We start from the raw sequence: 18895 nt of genomic DNA, 5'->3' as shown, positions 1-18895 counted from the left end.
CAAGGTAACAGTTACTCAAGCACCTGGATAGATTTTTGGAAAGCAGGAGTTTCAGGTAGCATCCACTACCTTTTGTTATGATCAGTGAAACTCACAAAAGGTAGTGGATGCTACCAGAAACGTCTGACTGTTTCCGAAATCTATTTATTGCTTGGGAAGCTGTTACCTTCCACATTTCTACACCCGTTCGTCATATAAATATCTTGATCTACTCATTAATACAGTGGCTTTATGTGCTAATCCTTGTACTCGTCAATGGAGTATTTGATAAAAGAAAAGCGCCATAAACCGTATCTCAAGCAGTAAACCCTATGACATGGGAAGTAAAAAGTAAGTAAAGCAGGCATCTTCAATTGAGATGAAGCATGATGCTTTTTCAAGTAGCTACATGTAGTGGTAGTGCAATGCGGCTTTGCCACGACTCATGTTTTTGGCCAAGCACACCGTCACAACGTCATACCTACTCTTCTCGATAAGTGTGTTGCGTTCTTTTACGTGCAGAGGTTTGACGCTTGAGGCTTACGCCCAAAGCTCCCTCATACACGGGGCTGCCGGCTTTACGTCAACATCCGAAATGACGAATGCAATCCCTTACAACATGTCCGAGCTCGAGTCGACCCCTAGGATCGAATGCGGGCCCTAGGATCCACAGAATTTGATCCAGATGGCGAAGCAGCGGGGTTGCGTTACCGCTTGCGCCACAGGGACATGTTGACGTGGGAAAAAGGACAGTAAATAGAGACCTCACCTTGTGCATGAAGAGTATGAGCCCCTTTAAGGAGGCGTAGAACATCTTCCAGCCACGCTTGCCCAGAGGTGCTGGGAAGGAAAACAGTCGACTATAAGTCTTAAAATATCTACTAAATAGTTTAACTGTAAATTCAGTTATTTTCGCAGGGACTTGATTTTGCTTAAGGAGGGGGATGAAGGATTTTGCATTGTTGTCAAAGTTTGTGGTTTCTCTTAAAAAAGTATAACAAATTGGAAACGTATATTTGCAGTATCATGATGTTGCAGTGTTGAGGTCACTGCAGAAATAAAACCAAAGCAAACGTTTCAAGATTTTCAGTTTATGAGCATCCAAACAATTTACAGAAAAGTTTGATGAACTTTTGTACACCACCAAACTGCTTGTATGAGGGAGAACGTATCTCACATCTATCAACATTCATTGGTATAAATGTTCTGATAGATTAGATATCATACGTCTAGTGCATTAGAAAATGTGGTACGTTACAATGTAGATTGTTAGAATACATTTAAATAACAATAACTTTATTGCCAGTTCATGCCCGAAGGCTAATTGCAGGTATATCCGACGACCGTGGATTGTTGAACTCCACGGCCGTGCAATTCATCAATGGGGTGATGAACTCCACGGCCGTGGAATTCATCGATATAGTGATGAACTCCACGGCCATTCCGCGACGATATAGTGATGAACTCAACGGCAATGCCGTCACTAATAGCGACGATTCGCCGTGGAATTCATCGATTTAGTGATGAACTCCACGGCCGTTCCGCGACGATATAGTGATGAACTCAACGGCAATGCCGTCACTAATAGCGGCGATTCGCCGTGGAATTCATCGATTTAGTGATGAACTCCACGGCCATTCCGCGACGATATAGTGATGAACTCAACGGCAATGCCGTCACTAAAAGCGGCGATTCGCCGTGGAATTCATCGATTTAGTGATGAACTCCACGGCCATTCCGCGACGATATAGTGATGAACTCAACGGCAATGTCGTCACTAAAAGCGGCGATTCGCCGTGGAATTCATCGATTTAGTGATGAACTCCACGGCCATTCCGCGACGATATAGTGATGAACTCAACGGCAATGCCGTCACTAATAGCGACGATTCGCCGTGGAATTCATCGATATAGTGATGAACTCCACGGCCATTCCGCGACGATATAGTGATGAACTCAACGGCAATGCCGTCACTAATAGCGGCGATTCGCCGTGGAATTCATCGATATAGTGATGAACTCCACGGCCATTCCGCGACGATATAGTGATGAACTGAACGGCAATGTCGTCACTAATAGCGGCGATTCGCCGTGGAATTCATCGATCTAGTGATGAACTCCACGGCCATTCCGCGACGATATAGTGATGAACTCAACGGCAATGTCGTCACTAATAGCGGCGATTCGCCGTGGAATTCATTGATTTAGTGATGAACTCCACGGCCATTCCGCGACGATATAGTGATGAACTCAACGGCAATGCCGTCACTAATAGCGGCGATTCGCCGTGGAATTCATCGATTTAGTGATGAACTCCACGGCCATTCCGCGACGATGAAGTGATGAACTAAACGGCAATGCCGTCACTAATAGCGGCGATTCGCCGTGGAATTCATCGATTTTGTAATGACCTCCACGGCCATTCCGAGACGATAAAGTGATGAACTCAACGGCAATGCCGTCACTAATAGCGACGATTTGCCGTGGAATTAATCGATTTTGTGATGAACTCCACGACCATTCCGCGAAGATATAGTGATGAACTCAACGGCGATGCCGTCACTAATAGCGACGATTCGTCGTGGAATTCATCGATTTAGTGATGAACTCCACGGCCATTCCGCGACGATATAGGGATGAACTCAACGGCGATGCCGTCACTTATAGCGGCGATTCGCCGTGGAATTCATCGATTTAGTGATGAACTCCACGGCCATTCCGTGACGATATAGTGATGAACTCAATGACAATTATGCCGTCACTTATAGTGGCGATTCGCCGTGGAATTCATCGATTTAGTGATGAACTCCACGGCCATTCCGAGACGATTTAGTGATTTCCGTATAAGATTCTGGAAAACCCAAACTATTTCCCACTCCTGCACACCATTATAATTGAATCAGCTAATATGACATAATTCGGATAGATAAAGTTGAAAAAAATGTTTAGATATTTAGCCGTGTTCGTTGTGATTTCATAGACATAGCGATGGTTTTGCATGCCTCATTCGATACCAAGCTTTTCGATATAGCGATAGTTTTGTGTGCGTCATTCTATGTCAAACTTCTTTCATATCTTTGTTTTGATACCAAATGCGGAATTTGTATAGTTTTGTAATCTAGATGCAGCGACGCTAGAAGATCATACAAGTTCTTTTTGTTCATCATCACATGTGTTCTTTGTGTTTTGTGGATAAGTCAAGTCAAGGTTTATTGCACAACAATTGCAACAGGTACATGACCGTAACATTTTTCAACACCCTATTATGTCGCTACTTTCGAAATGTCGATAACAAGTTAATGTATTCGATATGTCTGAACATGTGACAAATTTGTTGATATTCTCTTCTCGAAGAGTGCTCGAGACTGGGGATGGTTTGTCTGTATTTTTTTACTCGAGTAGATAATACATCACATACATGTATGTAGTTGTGAATAGAATTGTGTGTATAATGCGACTTTGAAGATGCTGTGTGTAGTTGTTTTCCGTAACCCACTGTAAGGACACATCTTATACGACAGCGCGTGCCACCGACAACTTGATAATCGGGAAATCGGAGCTGGCGCACAGAAACTTTGACTGTGATGATGCTTAAGAATACCTTTTCTTCACATTCATTCATGTGCTAGAGCAATTACCGAGCAATACAAGTTGACCGTTCAGCTGCGTTGCCCACAACTTGTAAACATAGGTAGTCAGTCGCAAGCTGAATGAAAATATAATCGGCATTCCGCTCGGAATATTTTAAAACTGGGTTCAAATTCAATTCAATGGGCAAACATGTAGAACTATAAAAATAAACATGTTAAGGTATTATTCACTATTTTCCGCGAAAAGTGTCAACACATTTAGCGAACATTTGGCATCTTTAAGTCTTTAATCTTATAATCGGCCATGATTTGAAACAAAAGAAAACATGGCGCCGGTGTTAGACACAAGCTATCCCGTGAGACCTTGCGTTTGGGGTGGTAGTTTTGAATGTACTTATGATGTATTGCCATGTTTGATTTTTCCAAACTATCATGGCACAAAAATGACAAATTCTTCCACACAACACACAGCGATCACCACAAGGGACGCTCAAACACACCTTGGTACCAAGGCTTGTACAATATCCTTGTTGGTCGATGGCTCGAGCTCTGACAAGTTGGAAAAAGTCGCAATACGAAGTACAGACAAACCAACCACCCTAAACGCAAGGTCTCACGGGATAGCTTGTGCTAAACATCGGCGCCATGTTTCTCTATTGTTACAAAATATTCAAAACCGTCTCTATTTAACCTCCTTGGACTGACTTAGCCGACTATAACCTACATAAAGATGCCGGCTATAACCTACATAAAGATGCCGACTATAACCTACATAAAGATGCCGGCTATAACCTACATAAAGATGCCGACTATAACCTACATAAAGATGCCGGCTATAACCTACATAAAGATGCCGACTATAACCTACATAAAGATGCCGACTATAACCTACATAAAGATGCCGGTTTGTGAATATAAGTTTCAGATAAGGAAAAAAGTTTATCTGCCAAACTTTACAGGCGAAATTGTGTATGAGGAGTCCGTGTATTTACCAAACTACACCACCGAAATACACATGAAGGTGGATGAAATCTACCAAAATACAGTATAATTTTATGAGTAAACATCACAGGCTGCTATATTTCGACATAGAATAATGTATCTATTGTCCTGGCGACAAGAATCTTTGAGACAGAAAATCGTTTCCTGCCTTGGCAATCCTGGTCGACCTCACCCGCCGCCATCCTTGTTATATCTTACGCCATTTTTGGCGACGCCTCAGGGGCGAGCCAAATGATATAGTATTGTGTGCAGATTGCAACTATTCTAGGAATTGTACAGGCATGTGTCCATAGGCATATTAAGACAATAAGAATGTTAGGAATGTTAGTCAGACAGAAAGCCTCCCTCGGGACATTCCTCCTAGATAACCTAGACAGGAAGCTACATTTGTCTACCAGATGTGCCAGGCTTATGTATACTTGACCCATTTAAGACCTCAGCTCTACAGTAATATTGCTCTTTTCTAAAACAAAATGTGTCTGTTACAATGTTTTTAGACGCCCTAATGCTGGTCCTTACAACTGTAAGATTTAATGTCTTTCTTCAGGGAACAGGTCATAACTGCATCAACTCTGTACTGATAACGATTGTGCACACGCTGCTTCAGTTACCTATACAAGCAGATTAATTAAAGGGCATTAATCTCATTCATGACACTGGGAACATATCCAAACCAGATCGATCAAGGAGAAATTTCACTGTCGCAATGAAATTTACCAAGCCAGTAGTACTAGTACTAGAAGATTATCCTGCTGATAAGATGCCACTCTCTTGCTGATATAATCCTGTACACTTCCAAGAACACATGGGACACATTTTTACACAACAACATTTCTGTGGATTAAGATTCCCAGGCTGGCATTTCATTAGGGCTCAATGAATTACTGGCAAATTCCTTTATGACTGGTGTTCCCGGTATTCCAGTGGGACTCGAATTCCATCCTGGCATTCCATCCTGGGATTCCATCCTGGCATTTCATCCTGGCATTCCATCCTGGCATTCCATCCTGGCATTCCATCCTGGCATTCCATCCTTAGCTAACATCCCTGGCCATTCACACTCTAGAGGACTTAGTTCTATAGTTCAGGAAACATAAGTGTACAAGCTGTTGCATGGTGTATGCTGTGTCTGTTGGTAAGTGGACTATGATTTGTGTAGATTTGGCCTAACATGTTGTTCATGTAAACAGCAGTCCTATCAGAGTAGAATAGTCATTCTGTATGGTGGGAACCCAATCCGTGGGCTGTTTTCAGTTGTCATGATCAGGCTGTGATGAAATCGATGTTCGTTCTGGCAGTGGGGTGTGTCTGGTAGAATCTAGTGGAACTGTCACTGTCTGTGTGTGTGTGCGTGTCTGTGTGTATTTGTCCAGTAGAACAGGTACCCGTCAGCCATTTTCGTTAGAAATCCTGTATGAACAGCACCACCTATCACTGTGCCCTAAGCAGGGTACAGTAAAAATTAAAACAACAACCACCGTCGCCATGGCAATGTCTTTTTATCATTGCCAGTCTTGTTAAAATAGTGGCATCTGAGTCATTTGAACACACAGGATGGTGAAATGTGTCGAAAAACAGTATGATTTAATGAGTAAATATCACAAGGTGCTATATTTTGGCATAAGATGATATATATATGGCCTTGGCGATAACAAATTATACCACTGTTATTATAAGGCATGGCGTATTTATGGTAACAAAGATAGCGGCGGTCTTTTTCCTGTCGCCAGGGCAATATATATTCTATGTCGAAATATAGAAACCTGTCATGTCTACTTATCAAATGATACTTTATCTTTGTAGATTTCTCTTATAACGACAGAACTATAGTGGGCCCATGCCTGTACCGTACTGTACTATAGGCATAACAAACAAAAGAAACATGACGACGATGTTAGACACAAGCTATCCCGTGAGACCTTGCGTTTTGGGTGGTAGGTTTGAATGTACTTATGATATATTGCCATTTTTTCCAAACTATAATGGCTCATTAAATCCACAAATCCTAAAACCACGTAGTTAAATTTCCCGATGTTTTGGCTATGCGTACGATGGCGAAAATTACTGAATCGCCCGTCGCACCGCCGCCGATTTAATACGACACGGCGGTTTCATATGCAAATGAAACCGGTGTATGAAACACCGGTTTTTGAACCACGGTGGTTAGCGGTATCTGCTATTAGTGACGGCATCGCCGTTGAGTTCATCTCTAAATCGTCGCGGAATAGCCGTGGAGTTCATCACTAGATCGATGAATTCCACGGCGAATCGCCGCTATTAGTGACGACATTGCCGTTGAGTTCATCACTTCATCGTCGCGGAATGGCCGTGGAGTTTATCACTGAATCGATGAATTCCACGGCGAATCGCCGCAATAAGTGACGGCATCGCCGTTGAGTTCATCACTTTATCGTCTCGGAATGGCCGTGGAGTTCATCACCAAATAGATGAATTCCACGGCGAATCGCCGCTATTAGTGACGGCATCGCCGTTGAGTTCATCACTCTATCGTCTCGGAATGGCCGTGGAGTTCATCACCAAATCGATGAATTCCACGGCGAATCGCCGCTATTAGTGACGGCATTGCCGTTGAGTACATTACTACATCGTCGCGGAATGGCCGTGGAGTTCATCACTAAATCGATGAATTCCACGGCGAATCGCCGCTATTAGTGACGGCATCGCCGTTGAGTTCATCACTCTATCGTCTCGGAATGGCCGTGGAGTTCATCGCTAAATCGATGAATTCCACGGCGAATCGTCGCTATTAGTGACGGCATTGCCGTTGAGTTCATCACTATATCGTCGCGGAATGGCCGTGGAGTTCATCACTAAATCGATGAATTCCACGGCGAATCGTCGCTATTAGTGACGGCATTGCCGTTGAGTTCATCACTTTATCGTCGCGGAATGGCCGTGGAGTTCATCACTAGATCGATGAATTCCACGGCGAATCGTCGCTATTAGTGACGGCATTGCCGTTGAGTTCATCACTTTATCGTCGCGGAATGGCCGTGGAGTTCATCACTAGATCGATGAATTCCACGGCCGTGGAGTTCATCACCCCATTGATGAATTGCACGGCCGTGGAGTTCAACAATCCACGGTTTTCGGATATAGCTCCTAATTGCAGACAAACAAGTGCATGGAAATACATGGGAATCAAAAATAGTTATCTAGTCTACTGTGACAGTTTACATATAGATACACCATAATGTTACAGCTTTGGTGTAAAATATTCTCTCAAGTTGCGATCTCACCATTGCAAGTTAGGTGACATCATACACCAAACCTATACAATCATACATCCCGAATGGACATGAATTTTCACTGCCTTGTTGGCCAAAACAAACTGTGTGGCTATAGTCCAAAGCTAGACTAAGTGGAAATGGTCTTTTTGATTCATCGTAAAAGAGTGTTCACCAGATGATTTGACCTTTACATAAAGTCAACAGAACACGATTTACAAAGTTCAACAAAGAATCTAAACTTTTCGATTTTTTCCTTTGTTCTCGGATATTAGTTCAACAAAAGGACAAGATGAACACAGAGAGCTGGGAGGAAAACTTGAATCTGGTACAGATCTAAGGGATCCCACTGTTACTTTGTTAACTGAAGGAACCACCCTAAGGCCACACCAATTTAATTTCTTGGTAAATGGATTTTTATTTTCCAAAAAAAAACAATTTTAGAAAAAAAAATCAGCCTTCTGTTTTCAAGATTTTTTTTCTAAAATTTTTTTTGTTGGAAAATAAAAATCCATTAACCAAGAAATTAAATTGGTGTGGCCTAAAGATTAATGAATGAATAACTAGATCTTCCCACCAGGCTCTGTTTTCATTCCGTCTTTCAAGTCCAGCATTGTTCTCAAATCCAAGAACCAATAAAATAAATTCTTCTGGCCTACCAATAGCTTAGCTTAAGACAGAGAGGAGGGAATTTGAAAGCCCCCGTTCCACTAGACGGCGATCGCTTAGCGAAAGTTCCGCGATCAAAATTGGATTTATGTGACTCTTCATTTGAATATCATTGAAATATGATACACAAGACAAAATAATAATTCAAAAGAAAATCATTTACAGATCATCAACAACTGTGAAATTTGTCAAATCTCGTGTGGGCACAGCCTCCAGCGGAAAGGGGGTGTAAATGGACCACCAGAATGAGCATAGGGCTACTCACCCGGGAAACAACAAAGTACTGGACACAGGTGGGTCGGGGAAACAAACAAACAAACAAACAAAAATGGGTCGAGAGAAGAACTGGTGGAAGTCACACGTCGTCGAAACATGGACACACAAATGAACACAGTGGAGCTAGCAATGCCAGTATGTATGCTTATGATATAAAACTGGCATCTTTGTACTGCAAGGCCACACCATTTCTATTGCTTGGATGTTGTACATCAAGTCTTACAAATGTAGCTGAATGATGAACTCAGTAAAGCCAAGGCTTTTGTGACAGCGCAGAAGTTGAAAGCTTGATAGCATGAAAGCAGGTCTGGAGTCTATTAATCTTCAATTTGGCTCATTGCACTAATGAAATCTTCTGTTAAAAAAAAGAAAAAGCTTCAAACTTAAGGTCTTCAACCACTTATGGCTTATTTTCCTTTCTTTTTGGCCTTTTTGCAGTTTGTTTTATTACCATAATCTGATGCAACAAACTGAATACGTGTGGCCTTACAGGTCCCTCAACAGTGTCTATTCCTGTTCTACTTTCACATGTCACAAGCACAGCAAGGCCTGGTAACAGCTGAGTGACAACAGAAGTTAGGCAGTGATTCCTTAGCTTATCATGATAAATCTAGACCAGCTGCTGTCCCGTCGTGTGCCTGCAAAGCTGGTGTGTTACGCTGAAGTGAAGGGTGGTAATAGTATACAGATACAGAAGCTGGTGTGTTATGCTGAAGTGACGGACGGTTATACTGGCTATACAGATACAGAAGCTGGTGTGTTACACCGAAGTGTGGTTATACTGGCCATACAGATACAGAAGCTGGTGTGTTACGCTGAAAGGCGGTTGATTTATACCGCCTATATACAGATACAGATGTCTGCAGTTTGTTTGAATGTTAGGAAACTGGGTAGACTTGTGCAAGGGGGAGGGGCAGCATTGCAGTGCAGATCTCAGGCCACACTCGTTACCTGGCTCTCAGAAAGCCCCAAAACGGCGGAATCATCACGCAAAGGAGCAAACACAAAGAAAAAGAGATGCAAAGAATGACAGCAAGATGTTTACATGTAGAGAGAAATTGGTAACTTCACTATTTTGCCCCCTAATTCAGTAAGTTAGTACTTGTGAAAGACGCTATCAGGAAACATAGTGCTTCAATCTATTCTGTTTTGTCTGTAGATAAGAATAGATATTACATGGTTTATAGATTTTTCCCATTTCTTTTGTCAAAAGATTGAAACATCCAACAACCAAGTAACAGGATTGGTGTGGCCTATGACATGCCTACATGAATAGCGTGGAATACAGGGGAAAGAGTGGTGCACACACACAAGACAAAAAAACAAACAAACAGACAAATTGTTGTGCATACTTTTGCGCCCATCGGCCTCGACCGTGCACTTCCTGAGGAGGAAGCCCTGCTTGAAGGTCACGGCGTTGGGGTCGCGCGGAACGTCTAAGAATGGGTTGTCGCCGATTCCTGGAGATGACTGGAAGGGAAAATGGAAGTTCACATCTTTAACTTTATAATTCGTAATTTGACACCGATGATAAAAAAACATTTGATGCAGGGTTTTAATTCACCTACCAAAGCATACCATCAATCAATGAAGCAGGCAGGTGCCATTTTGGTGTTTGTATTTGCATTTATTTGTCGTCTCCTAAGATTTACATTTCTCATTGGACTGCAGACTAAGCACACACAGTGACAGAATTTTTGTCTTATATCAGCAAGAATTCTTCTGATCTCTTCTTTGAGAGCTGTAGACACCTTACTGAATCTTTGAGAGGGTCAGAAGATTTGTCCAAACATGCCTGAACTATGATTCACTAAAATGCAAATGAGGACATCAACATGGCGGCCGACTCTAAGATGTGAAAATTCTATAATATTTTTTTTACGACACAATCAACACAAGCAACCTGGTATCTGTGATAGACAATAAAAGTCTATAAATTATACAAGTCATGACATAATGCAAAGTACCAGAGAAGGTTGTTCTTTTAAATGATATGGGATTTTTTTTGGTAAAACTATATATATATATATCATGTGTATGACGCTATGACTCAGGTTCTGCAGTCACTGAAAAAAAGGGGATTTTTCCACCTAATACTTCAGCATAAAAATTGCATACTCTGCCATTTCTCAAATTAGGTAATTAATATGCTCATTAAGAACCTGACAGCTAATATATCATAATGAACAGAAGTGCACTCAGAGCAGAATATTTCTCAGCGCTAACATTGCAGATTGTCTCCAGTACCCTTGGGGATCTCTTCTTGCGAGACTTAACTTGTAGAAAGATTCATGTGGCATCATCAGCTTAATGTCTTCCATGATGTAACATACATCACAGGGGAGAGAATATTTGATGTGGCTTCTCTTGGTCTGTTTAAACCTGTGTCTTAGAGCTGGAACTCATAGTCAGAAAATTTTCCATACGTTTGGTGTTTTATCATGAAAATATTCCCCAAATAAATAAACAAACAAATAAATAAATAGATATCTTCAGTCTCAAGACTAATGATTATAGCACAAGGCAATTGTAAAACATATTACTAACCTATAAGCCACACCAATTTAATTTCTTGGTTAACAGATTTTTATTTTCCCCCAAAAAATTTTTACAAAAAAACCCCATAAAAACAGAAGGCTGGAAAATAAAAATCCGTTAACCAAGAAATTAAATTGGTGTGGCCTAAAATGACAAATGTGGCCTAAAAGATCAGCAAACCAAATTATCTGTATCTTTGATTATCTAAAATAAAATACATCTTGCTATCTTCTGAGGCCTCTGCATGACAGGACATCAGATGTAATAAATTACTCCATTGATAGTAGAAAGTAAAGCGTATCAATATTTCAGAGCAATTTTTTGTCCCTTGAAATGCCTCCAGGTACTTATACATTACCCATTCACCATGTCATGATCCACATGAATCTGGTAACATGCCATCACCTTTCAATGCTAAGGCCACACCAATTTATTTTCATCAAAAAATTAAAAATGCTAGATTGGAAAAACAACATGAAAACAGAATCTCAGAGGAATGTTTGTACTTTGGTGCACACAGTTTCAGGGAGTGAACAGGATCAGGTGCAAGTTTTCACCCCAGCCTTTTGTTTTCATGATTTTTTGTTTTGCTAAAAATTAAAAATAAAAATCCGTTAACCAAGAAATTAAATTGGTGTGGCCTAAGCAGGAAAATCCCCTTGCCCATGGCTATCAGAATTTAGTGCACACAAGACATATACAGCAGGCTCTAAATACCTCGCAGGAAAAAATCAGGTAAAAATAATATTGGCAGTTTGCAATCTTCCTGGCTAAAAAAATGGCTCAAAATGATGAACCTGCACAAGTAACAGCATACTACAGCCTTGATCACAATAATGATAAATTGAAGGTCACAATTCTTGTAGTAGTAGTGCCCAAAAAGATCACAATTTGAAGTTTCTGAGCATAGAAAAATAATGATTGTATATAGGTAGAAGCAGCAGCTCTGCCATTAATGAAGAAAGTTTTTCCAAGTTGCATGTAAAATTTCAACGTGGATTATTGCACAAAATATGATGATTTAACAGATACTGTAAAATAATGCATTTAAGTTCGCGTGGTTTTTGTTTCGCGCTAAGGCGAAAATGAAGAGTTTGCGGTGGTTTTAAGTTCGCGGCAGCGCTATAGTCACATACTGCTTCATGATTAGACAAAACTGATCGCGGTGGTTTTAAGTTCGCGGTGAAGCGGTCGCCGTGAAAACCGCGAACATAAAACCTCCGCGAATATTTCTCCATTTACAGTACTCGTATTAAAGTATTTTGAGCCCTGTACAGCTTTCAAAGGCAGGAAGACAGACAAATGAAAACTGCCAATCCTCACCACAATAACCATCCTCCTACAATCTCTTCCTCTAAGACAGCTAGGACATGTCTTGAATACCAAGAAAGACATTTATATCTTCCAAGCAAGTTTATATCTTAAGGCATCTTGAGGAATAAAGGATCGTTCTTATTGAGGAATTTCAGGAAGCATTTTGCATGGATCATTTGTTGCTGACAGGAGAGATGCACTCCTGCATGCGTCACTTGTCGCCATACGGAAATTGGCAAAACCTGATGAAAGTGAAATCAAATCATAGAGCAAATCAGTCCAGTTAATCTCCTTGATATGAGTAAACATTTTTTTTACAAAGTCAAGATCTATCTAACATAAGGTTCAGTTCAGTTCAGTACATAAGGTACTAGTACTTAATACATTGCCTTTGACTAAAAAAAATATCCTAGTTTTGACAATAAAAAAGCAGCCTTCAATGTTACAATGCGATTGTGATTTTAGCAAAACTAAAGACGTCATTCCATAAACAATATTATCAATTTCGAATAATTTTTAGGAGCAGACAGTACAAAGATATAATATTAGAAAGAAAATATGAAAAAAAACATGTAGATGTTTCAGTTTGTGACCAAGCACCACATAATCTTTGACTCAAAGTTAAACCTAAGCCTGGTAATCTGGAACTCTCGAGAATACAAGTCCAAAAAAATTGACATTTGAGAAAACATGACAATCTACATGGAATGGTTCCAGTATTGTGAGAATCATCCAAAGTTCTTTCATAAAAGTAGGACAAAAATCTTAAAAATAGGTGAAAGGTTTTTTCACTGCCTAATCCATAACAAGCACCACTAGTGAAGCCGTGGCTGTGAAAATGCCATCCTGCATGTAGTTTGCTTTTCTCTGAACAGTTTACGTCCTACGAGCAGGCAAAGCAGTTTAATTTACTTTTTATGAGCCTTATCGAAGCATATATTGATTTTTGCAGCTCTCCTGGACCAAAGAAAGGACAAAGGTCATTGGATAAGTGCTGGAGTCCCCATTAAACAGTAGGGGGGGGGGCAGATTTAAGTCATAGTCTGGGTTTCGCTCTTTATACTTAAAATATTGCTTTATTATTAGAAAAGGTACTGAAACCCTGATATAACAAGATGTTACAGATTTACTAAATTTAGCCTTTATTTTAACAAGTAGGTTTATTTTGTAATGTTATTTCTACTTTGTAGTTAACTGCACAAAGGTCAATGTATTTTCTTCGGTGCGTCAACAAAGCTTCTTTTTCTGCTGTGAAAAATTCCCCGCTAATTCTGAAGCTACTGACGACACAGCGGTGTCGTGTTTCATACTGACACAGCGGTGTGGTGTTTCATCCCCGTTTACTGCTGTTATAGCAGGCCTGCCGCTGCGCCTCATTTACTGTTTCCCCTCATATTGCCTATTACTGACGGCCGTCACGCCATCCACATCCAGGGCTGGAAATACTGCATGGGTGCACCTGTGTGCACCTGTGTGCACCCAAAATTGCAGCTGCATGTGCATCTAATTTTTGAGTGTGGGTGCACCAGTGCACCTATCTATTTTTGAAAGGTTAAGTGTGTATAAAGGCACTAAGTGTACAATAGTATACAGCATATAATATTCTTGACATTGAAGTGTTAGAAAAAATAACCCTTGCTGTATTGCAGTAATTTGTGTAAGCATCACAACTATAGGTTTTGCTGACATCATACTTAAATCTGTGTTGTGCACCCAAAATCTTTTCTGTGCACCTAAGTTTTTAGGCTTCACCAGTGCAGCTATTCCCAAATATGAATTTTGAGTCCTGTCTCCACGACTCATTTACTGTTTCCTCTGATATTGCCTATTACTGACGGTCGTCACGCCAACCACATCAAATAAAGACTTCCTGCTGTTAAACAGCCAAAACCTAAAACGAATGCTGAAAAGAAACGCTTTGTCTACAGCATGTCTTGCCATTAGGATGCTACACGATAGGCCAGTGATTAAATAAACTCTGATTTCATTTAATTCTGTATTGTAGTTACATGTATGTGAATACTTGCACCTGACCCTGTTCACTCCTTGAAATTGTGTGCACCACAGTACAAACTTTCCTCTGAGATTCTATTTATGTTTAGCCATACCTAGTATGGCTCAACATATTGTTTTTGTACATGTTCTTCTTCTTCTCCTGACAAATCTTCAAATGGAATCTACTCCGTCATTTTTGGGCCAAACGACCTGAAATTTGGCATGTAGGTAAAGATTGCAAATACCCCCAGACGATTTTTCAATTTTGTTGAAACAGGCCTTAAAATCATTTTTATGGAGGTTTTTTGGGGCATTTTTAGACAATTTTTACATTTTGGGCTCCTGTGCCCTGGTATTGCAAGCAAGTGATCTGAAATTCAGTACAAGGGTGCCTTGAACATGTCCCTACAGGACTTCAATCACATTTCTGGTGTACATCACTTCAAAATGCTTCATTTTGGGGACTTTTGGACCCATTTTCAGACCAAAAACAGGCCAAAAGTGGTATCCCCGTTCCATGTTCTATTTGCTGCTGGCCAAGGAATCCATGATCTATCTAAGGATCCTGGCATTCCATTTGCTACTGGCCAAAGAACACATGTTCTATGTAGGTCACCTGAGGTCATATTGCAGGAACACACGCAAGCCTTTGCAGTAAGAAGCTCTTGGGGTCTCGCAGAACTTGTAGAGAGAATTTTTTGCACGGGTGATTTTGGAACAGTCAATTTATGCATCGGGAGGAAGATTGGCAAAGTATGATGCTTTCGCAAATGTTGCCTTTCTACATGCAGTTAATATTTCGATTTGCCCAGATGTTATTTTTGGACAGCCCACTTCATGCATGGGGAGGAGTATGGCTAAACATGCTGTATTTGCTCAGGGGCAAATGACGACCTTTCTAGTTTCCTGTTGATTTTCCAACCTAGCATTTTTTTAAAAAATTTCATTAACCAAGAAATTAAACTGGTGTGGCCTAAGTCTTGTTCGATTTATTTTGTATTATGTTAGTCAAGGTATGGGTAAGACATGGATTGAATCCCAACTCTGCATGCGGCAAGCCAAACCCTGCGAGGCTGCGACAACTCAGTAGGTCACTAGCAGTGATTTAGTCTGACTCAGTATATATGGTTGGAACAGGAGCAATTCTCCCTTAATGAACCCGAAGCATGTCAGTCAACGTTATGCCTCGCAATTCATTAAGCTGTGCTGTAAATCTAAAGGGCCGTTTTCAGGTATTTCTATCCTGTAGGATGAAGGAAAAGCAAACATGATTCATTCTAAGAGAGTGGCACAACATAATTTTTTAAAATATAATTGCACAAATCTTTGTTCTGTCAAATGTGTGTTTTTTCTGTTAAACATGTGGTTTGCTAGAAATTTTAGGCAGCTTTTTCCAATATAAAGTGGTCATGTCAACTGTAATACTCTATAATTCCACTGAGGAATAGTCACGTACTTAGACCTCCCCTCACCTATGTGGATGTGCTGAAGAAAGATACTGGGTTACAGGCTGATGGCGTGAGGGAGGCAGGGTTGGACAAGTCCATTGGCCCAATTGCCCGGGGCAAGTGAAAGAGCTGATTGGGCAAGTGTATGTCCTACTGTACTTCCCCAATGGGGACAGTGCGATTTGTCCAAGGGATTTTTTCCATGCGTAGATATTGGTCCACTACCCTGACTAAATTGTTTTCCTAGCGGCTTGCCTGACTGACCGGCCCTAGATGCTAATCAGACAGCCTCAAGGCTAGCCGTCCCGCGGGTCAGTGAAAAGTTGGTTCGGGCAAGTAGATGAACAGGGCGGGCAACTGAATTTTTCAAAACCTTTCCAGCCCTGGAAAGGGACATGCAGGACCGAAGCTTTAGGTCTGCCATGAATATTTGGGTGGCGGAGGAAGACTGGCACCCAACATAAGTCACCTTAAGAAAAGTCCAGTGTACTTACTGTGGACTCATTGCCTGTCTTGTTTGCTGTCGCTCCTTCCTTCTCTTCTTCATCACTGTACAGAAAACAGACACAAAACACTCCACAGTTATTTGCTTTGCACATCATACACATCTAGGAATATTGTCAACCTCGATAAGTCTAATCCACATACAAAATGACGAATCATGAACTACATAATCGTCAAGTTTCATCAGGGTGGTCAATCCAATTAGGTTCATCCAATGAGAATTTTTTCATCAAATGGAGTGCCTCCGTGTTGTTAAATCAAGATGCGGCAAGAAGTAGTTCCTTAAGCCCTCAGAATGGTCGACAAAAATATGTTTGAATATTGGCAGAGAAAATCACATTGGTTATGAAAGAAAAGAATCCAATATTTAGTTTAGTATTTATAAACTCGACTTTCAAATCTCTTTTTAAACAGAACATGACGAACAGATTCATTTTATATCATTACAGATACTGTACAGTACCACTCAATCATGCAATGACCCCATGACCATGGGAAAAAGGATTAAGGAACAGATGTACAATGTCTCATCGGAGACTTGAGAGACTTGAAACCAGCCGAGTAAGAGATGAATTACCAAAATCTATATACTAAAATCAATTTCCTAGAACTTCCATTTCTGTCCACTCTTTGTTCATTGCTTTGTTGAGGTTGAGGCTTAGATACATGCTACTAAACAATTTCATTTTTGCTAGCTAAAATCACCCAATATCATGGAGGTACATTTGTATTACAGTGGGCTATGCAGTTTCCAGTATAATGTAACTGGTACATTGTAGTTACAAAGAATGGCATTACCAGCGGCAACTGATATCCGTACTGTATAACATGGCTTTATGACTTTTATGTATCTTTATTGTGTAATTAGTCGTTGTATCTTTTTATATTGTGAAACCAGGGGAACCTGAAAAACAGGCTTGCCTGAGAGTATTTCCAAGTATACATAAAATAAAATGAATGAGTACAATAAAAACTCCATTACAAACTGATCTTGTCATCACCACTTGATTTCTGAGGGTTAAGTCGGATTAAGGTGCGGCAATCAGTAGACCGTAAGAGTCGGTTCATGTATTGATTGGCCTGATTGCCAGCCACTGTGATCAATAAGGTGGGATTGTGGGGGCTGCTGTGCCTTATTGGGGCTTAAGTTTTGCCAATCATTGAGACCCTTTCATTAATACTGGTTGTATCTATGTGGGCAGTTCAAATTTCCTTATCATTGACGTTCACGACGAAGACTGGAGTTTCCAGTGGGCCCATTTGAACAAAAGGTAAAAAAAGGTGAAGCAGTCATCCTTAATTGAGGTGAAGCATGATGCTTTTTAAAGTAGCTAGTGGTAGTGTAATGCATCTTTGCTACGGCTTGGGCTTTCAACCGGACACACTGGGTCATCCCTACTCTTCTCGTGTGTTGGGTTCTTACAAAAATGCCCCCAAAAGACTGAAATATCCCTTGTGAAAAGCTAACCATTTGTAGAACTTTAAATGATACCTGTGGTTCTAATATAGCCTGACATAGCTTGACAATGCTATAATCAAGCTGAAAGTACAACAGAGAAAATGTACAAGTGCACCATCCACTGACAATGGCTTGACATTCAGGATGAAGATTGGAGTTCCCAGGGGGCTCACTGGAACAAAAATGGCCCCCAAAAGACTGAGATATCTTGTATAAAAACCTTAACATTTGTAGCGCTATAGATGATAACAGAAACTGTAGCACAGCCTAATAAAGCGTGGAAATGCTATAATCAAGCTGAAAGCACAACAGAGAAGATGTAGAAGAGCGCCATCCACTGACAATGTCCCTATAAACAACAGTTGGACATTCAGCACCAGGGACAGGGTCAGGCCACCACCAGTTGAAGAATACATTTGAGAGCTTTTTACACCAATATCTACTTCATTTATCAACATGTCTGTCCCATTTGTGTTAATCAAACAACACTGAGTAAACTATGAGTAGCCAGGTTAAACTGGTGGAGGACAGGTGTAAGGCGAACCAAGCTTCCCAAGTTGGCAATCGATGTCCACGGAGACGATAACTAATGGCTAACGCACACCTACAACTTACAGTAGCTGCTATACAATCTTTCAGCAGAAGACAGACAGGAAATGATACCATCCTTCTACTTTAATAACTTCCTATGAAATAAATGCATCCTTTTTTTTTTTAAAAGATATCCAACACTGGAAGAAACACATGCTGCAAAAAATTTGTACTTTATCGTCTTTATGTATCCCCATTTTTCTTAGCCATGGCATGAGCTCTTACCACTTAGAGACAAAGAAATAGCGATTTCCATTCTAGAGTTCTCAAGAAAATACAAACC

At 40.7% G+C, this 18895-nt stretch overlaps 1 protein-coding gene across 7 annotated transcripts in view; it reads right to left on the bottom strand.

The window, feature by feature from the left end:
- LOC136448097 (PH and SEC7 domain-containing protein 4-like) overlaps positions 1–18895 on the bottom strand; it is a 122447-nt gene that overhangs the window by 13720 nt on the left and 89832 nt on the right. For 5 of the 7 annotated variants that reach the window (XM_066447224.1, XM_066447226.1, XM_066447230.1 and 2 more), the window contains exons 12-15: positions 16553–16607; positions 10116–10233; positions 8753–8770; positions 749–819 (exon numbers count right to left, since the gene is read on the bottom strand). In XM_066447224.1, the coding sequence (XP_066303321.1) occupies positions 749–819; positions 8753–8770; positions 10116–10233; positions 16553–16607 (262 nt within the window). The remainder of the gene's footprint in view (positions 1–748; positions 820–8752; positions 8771–10115; positions 10234–16552; positions 16608–18895) is intronic. The other 2 variants (XM_066447225.1, XM_066447227.1) reach the window with 1 other exon arrangement.

Source organism: Branchiostoma lanceolatum, chromosome 14, assembly GCF_035083965.1.
Source record: "Branchiostoma lanceolatum isolate klBraLanc5 chromosome 14, klBraLanc5.hap2, whole genome shotgun sequence".
Taxonomy (NCBI): Eukaryota; Metazoa; Chordata; class Leptocardii; order Amphioxiformes; family Branchiostomatidae; genus Branchiostoma; species Branchiostoma lanceolatum.
Note: the sequence above shows the minus strand (reverse complement) of the source record. Positions and strands in the feature narration are given on the sequence as shown.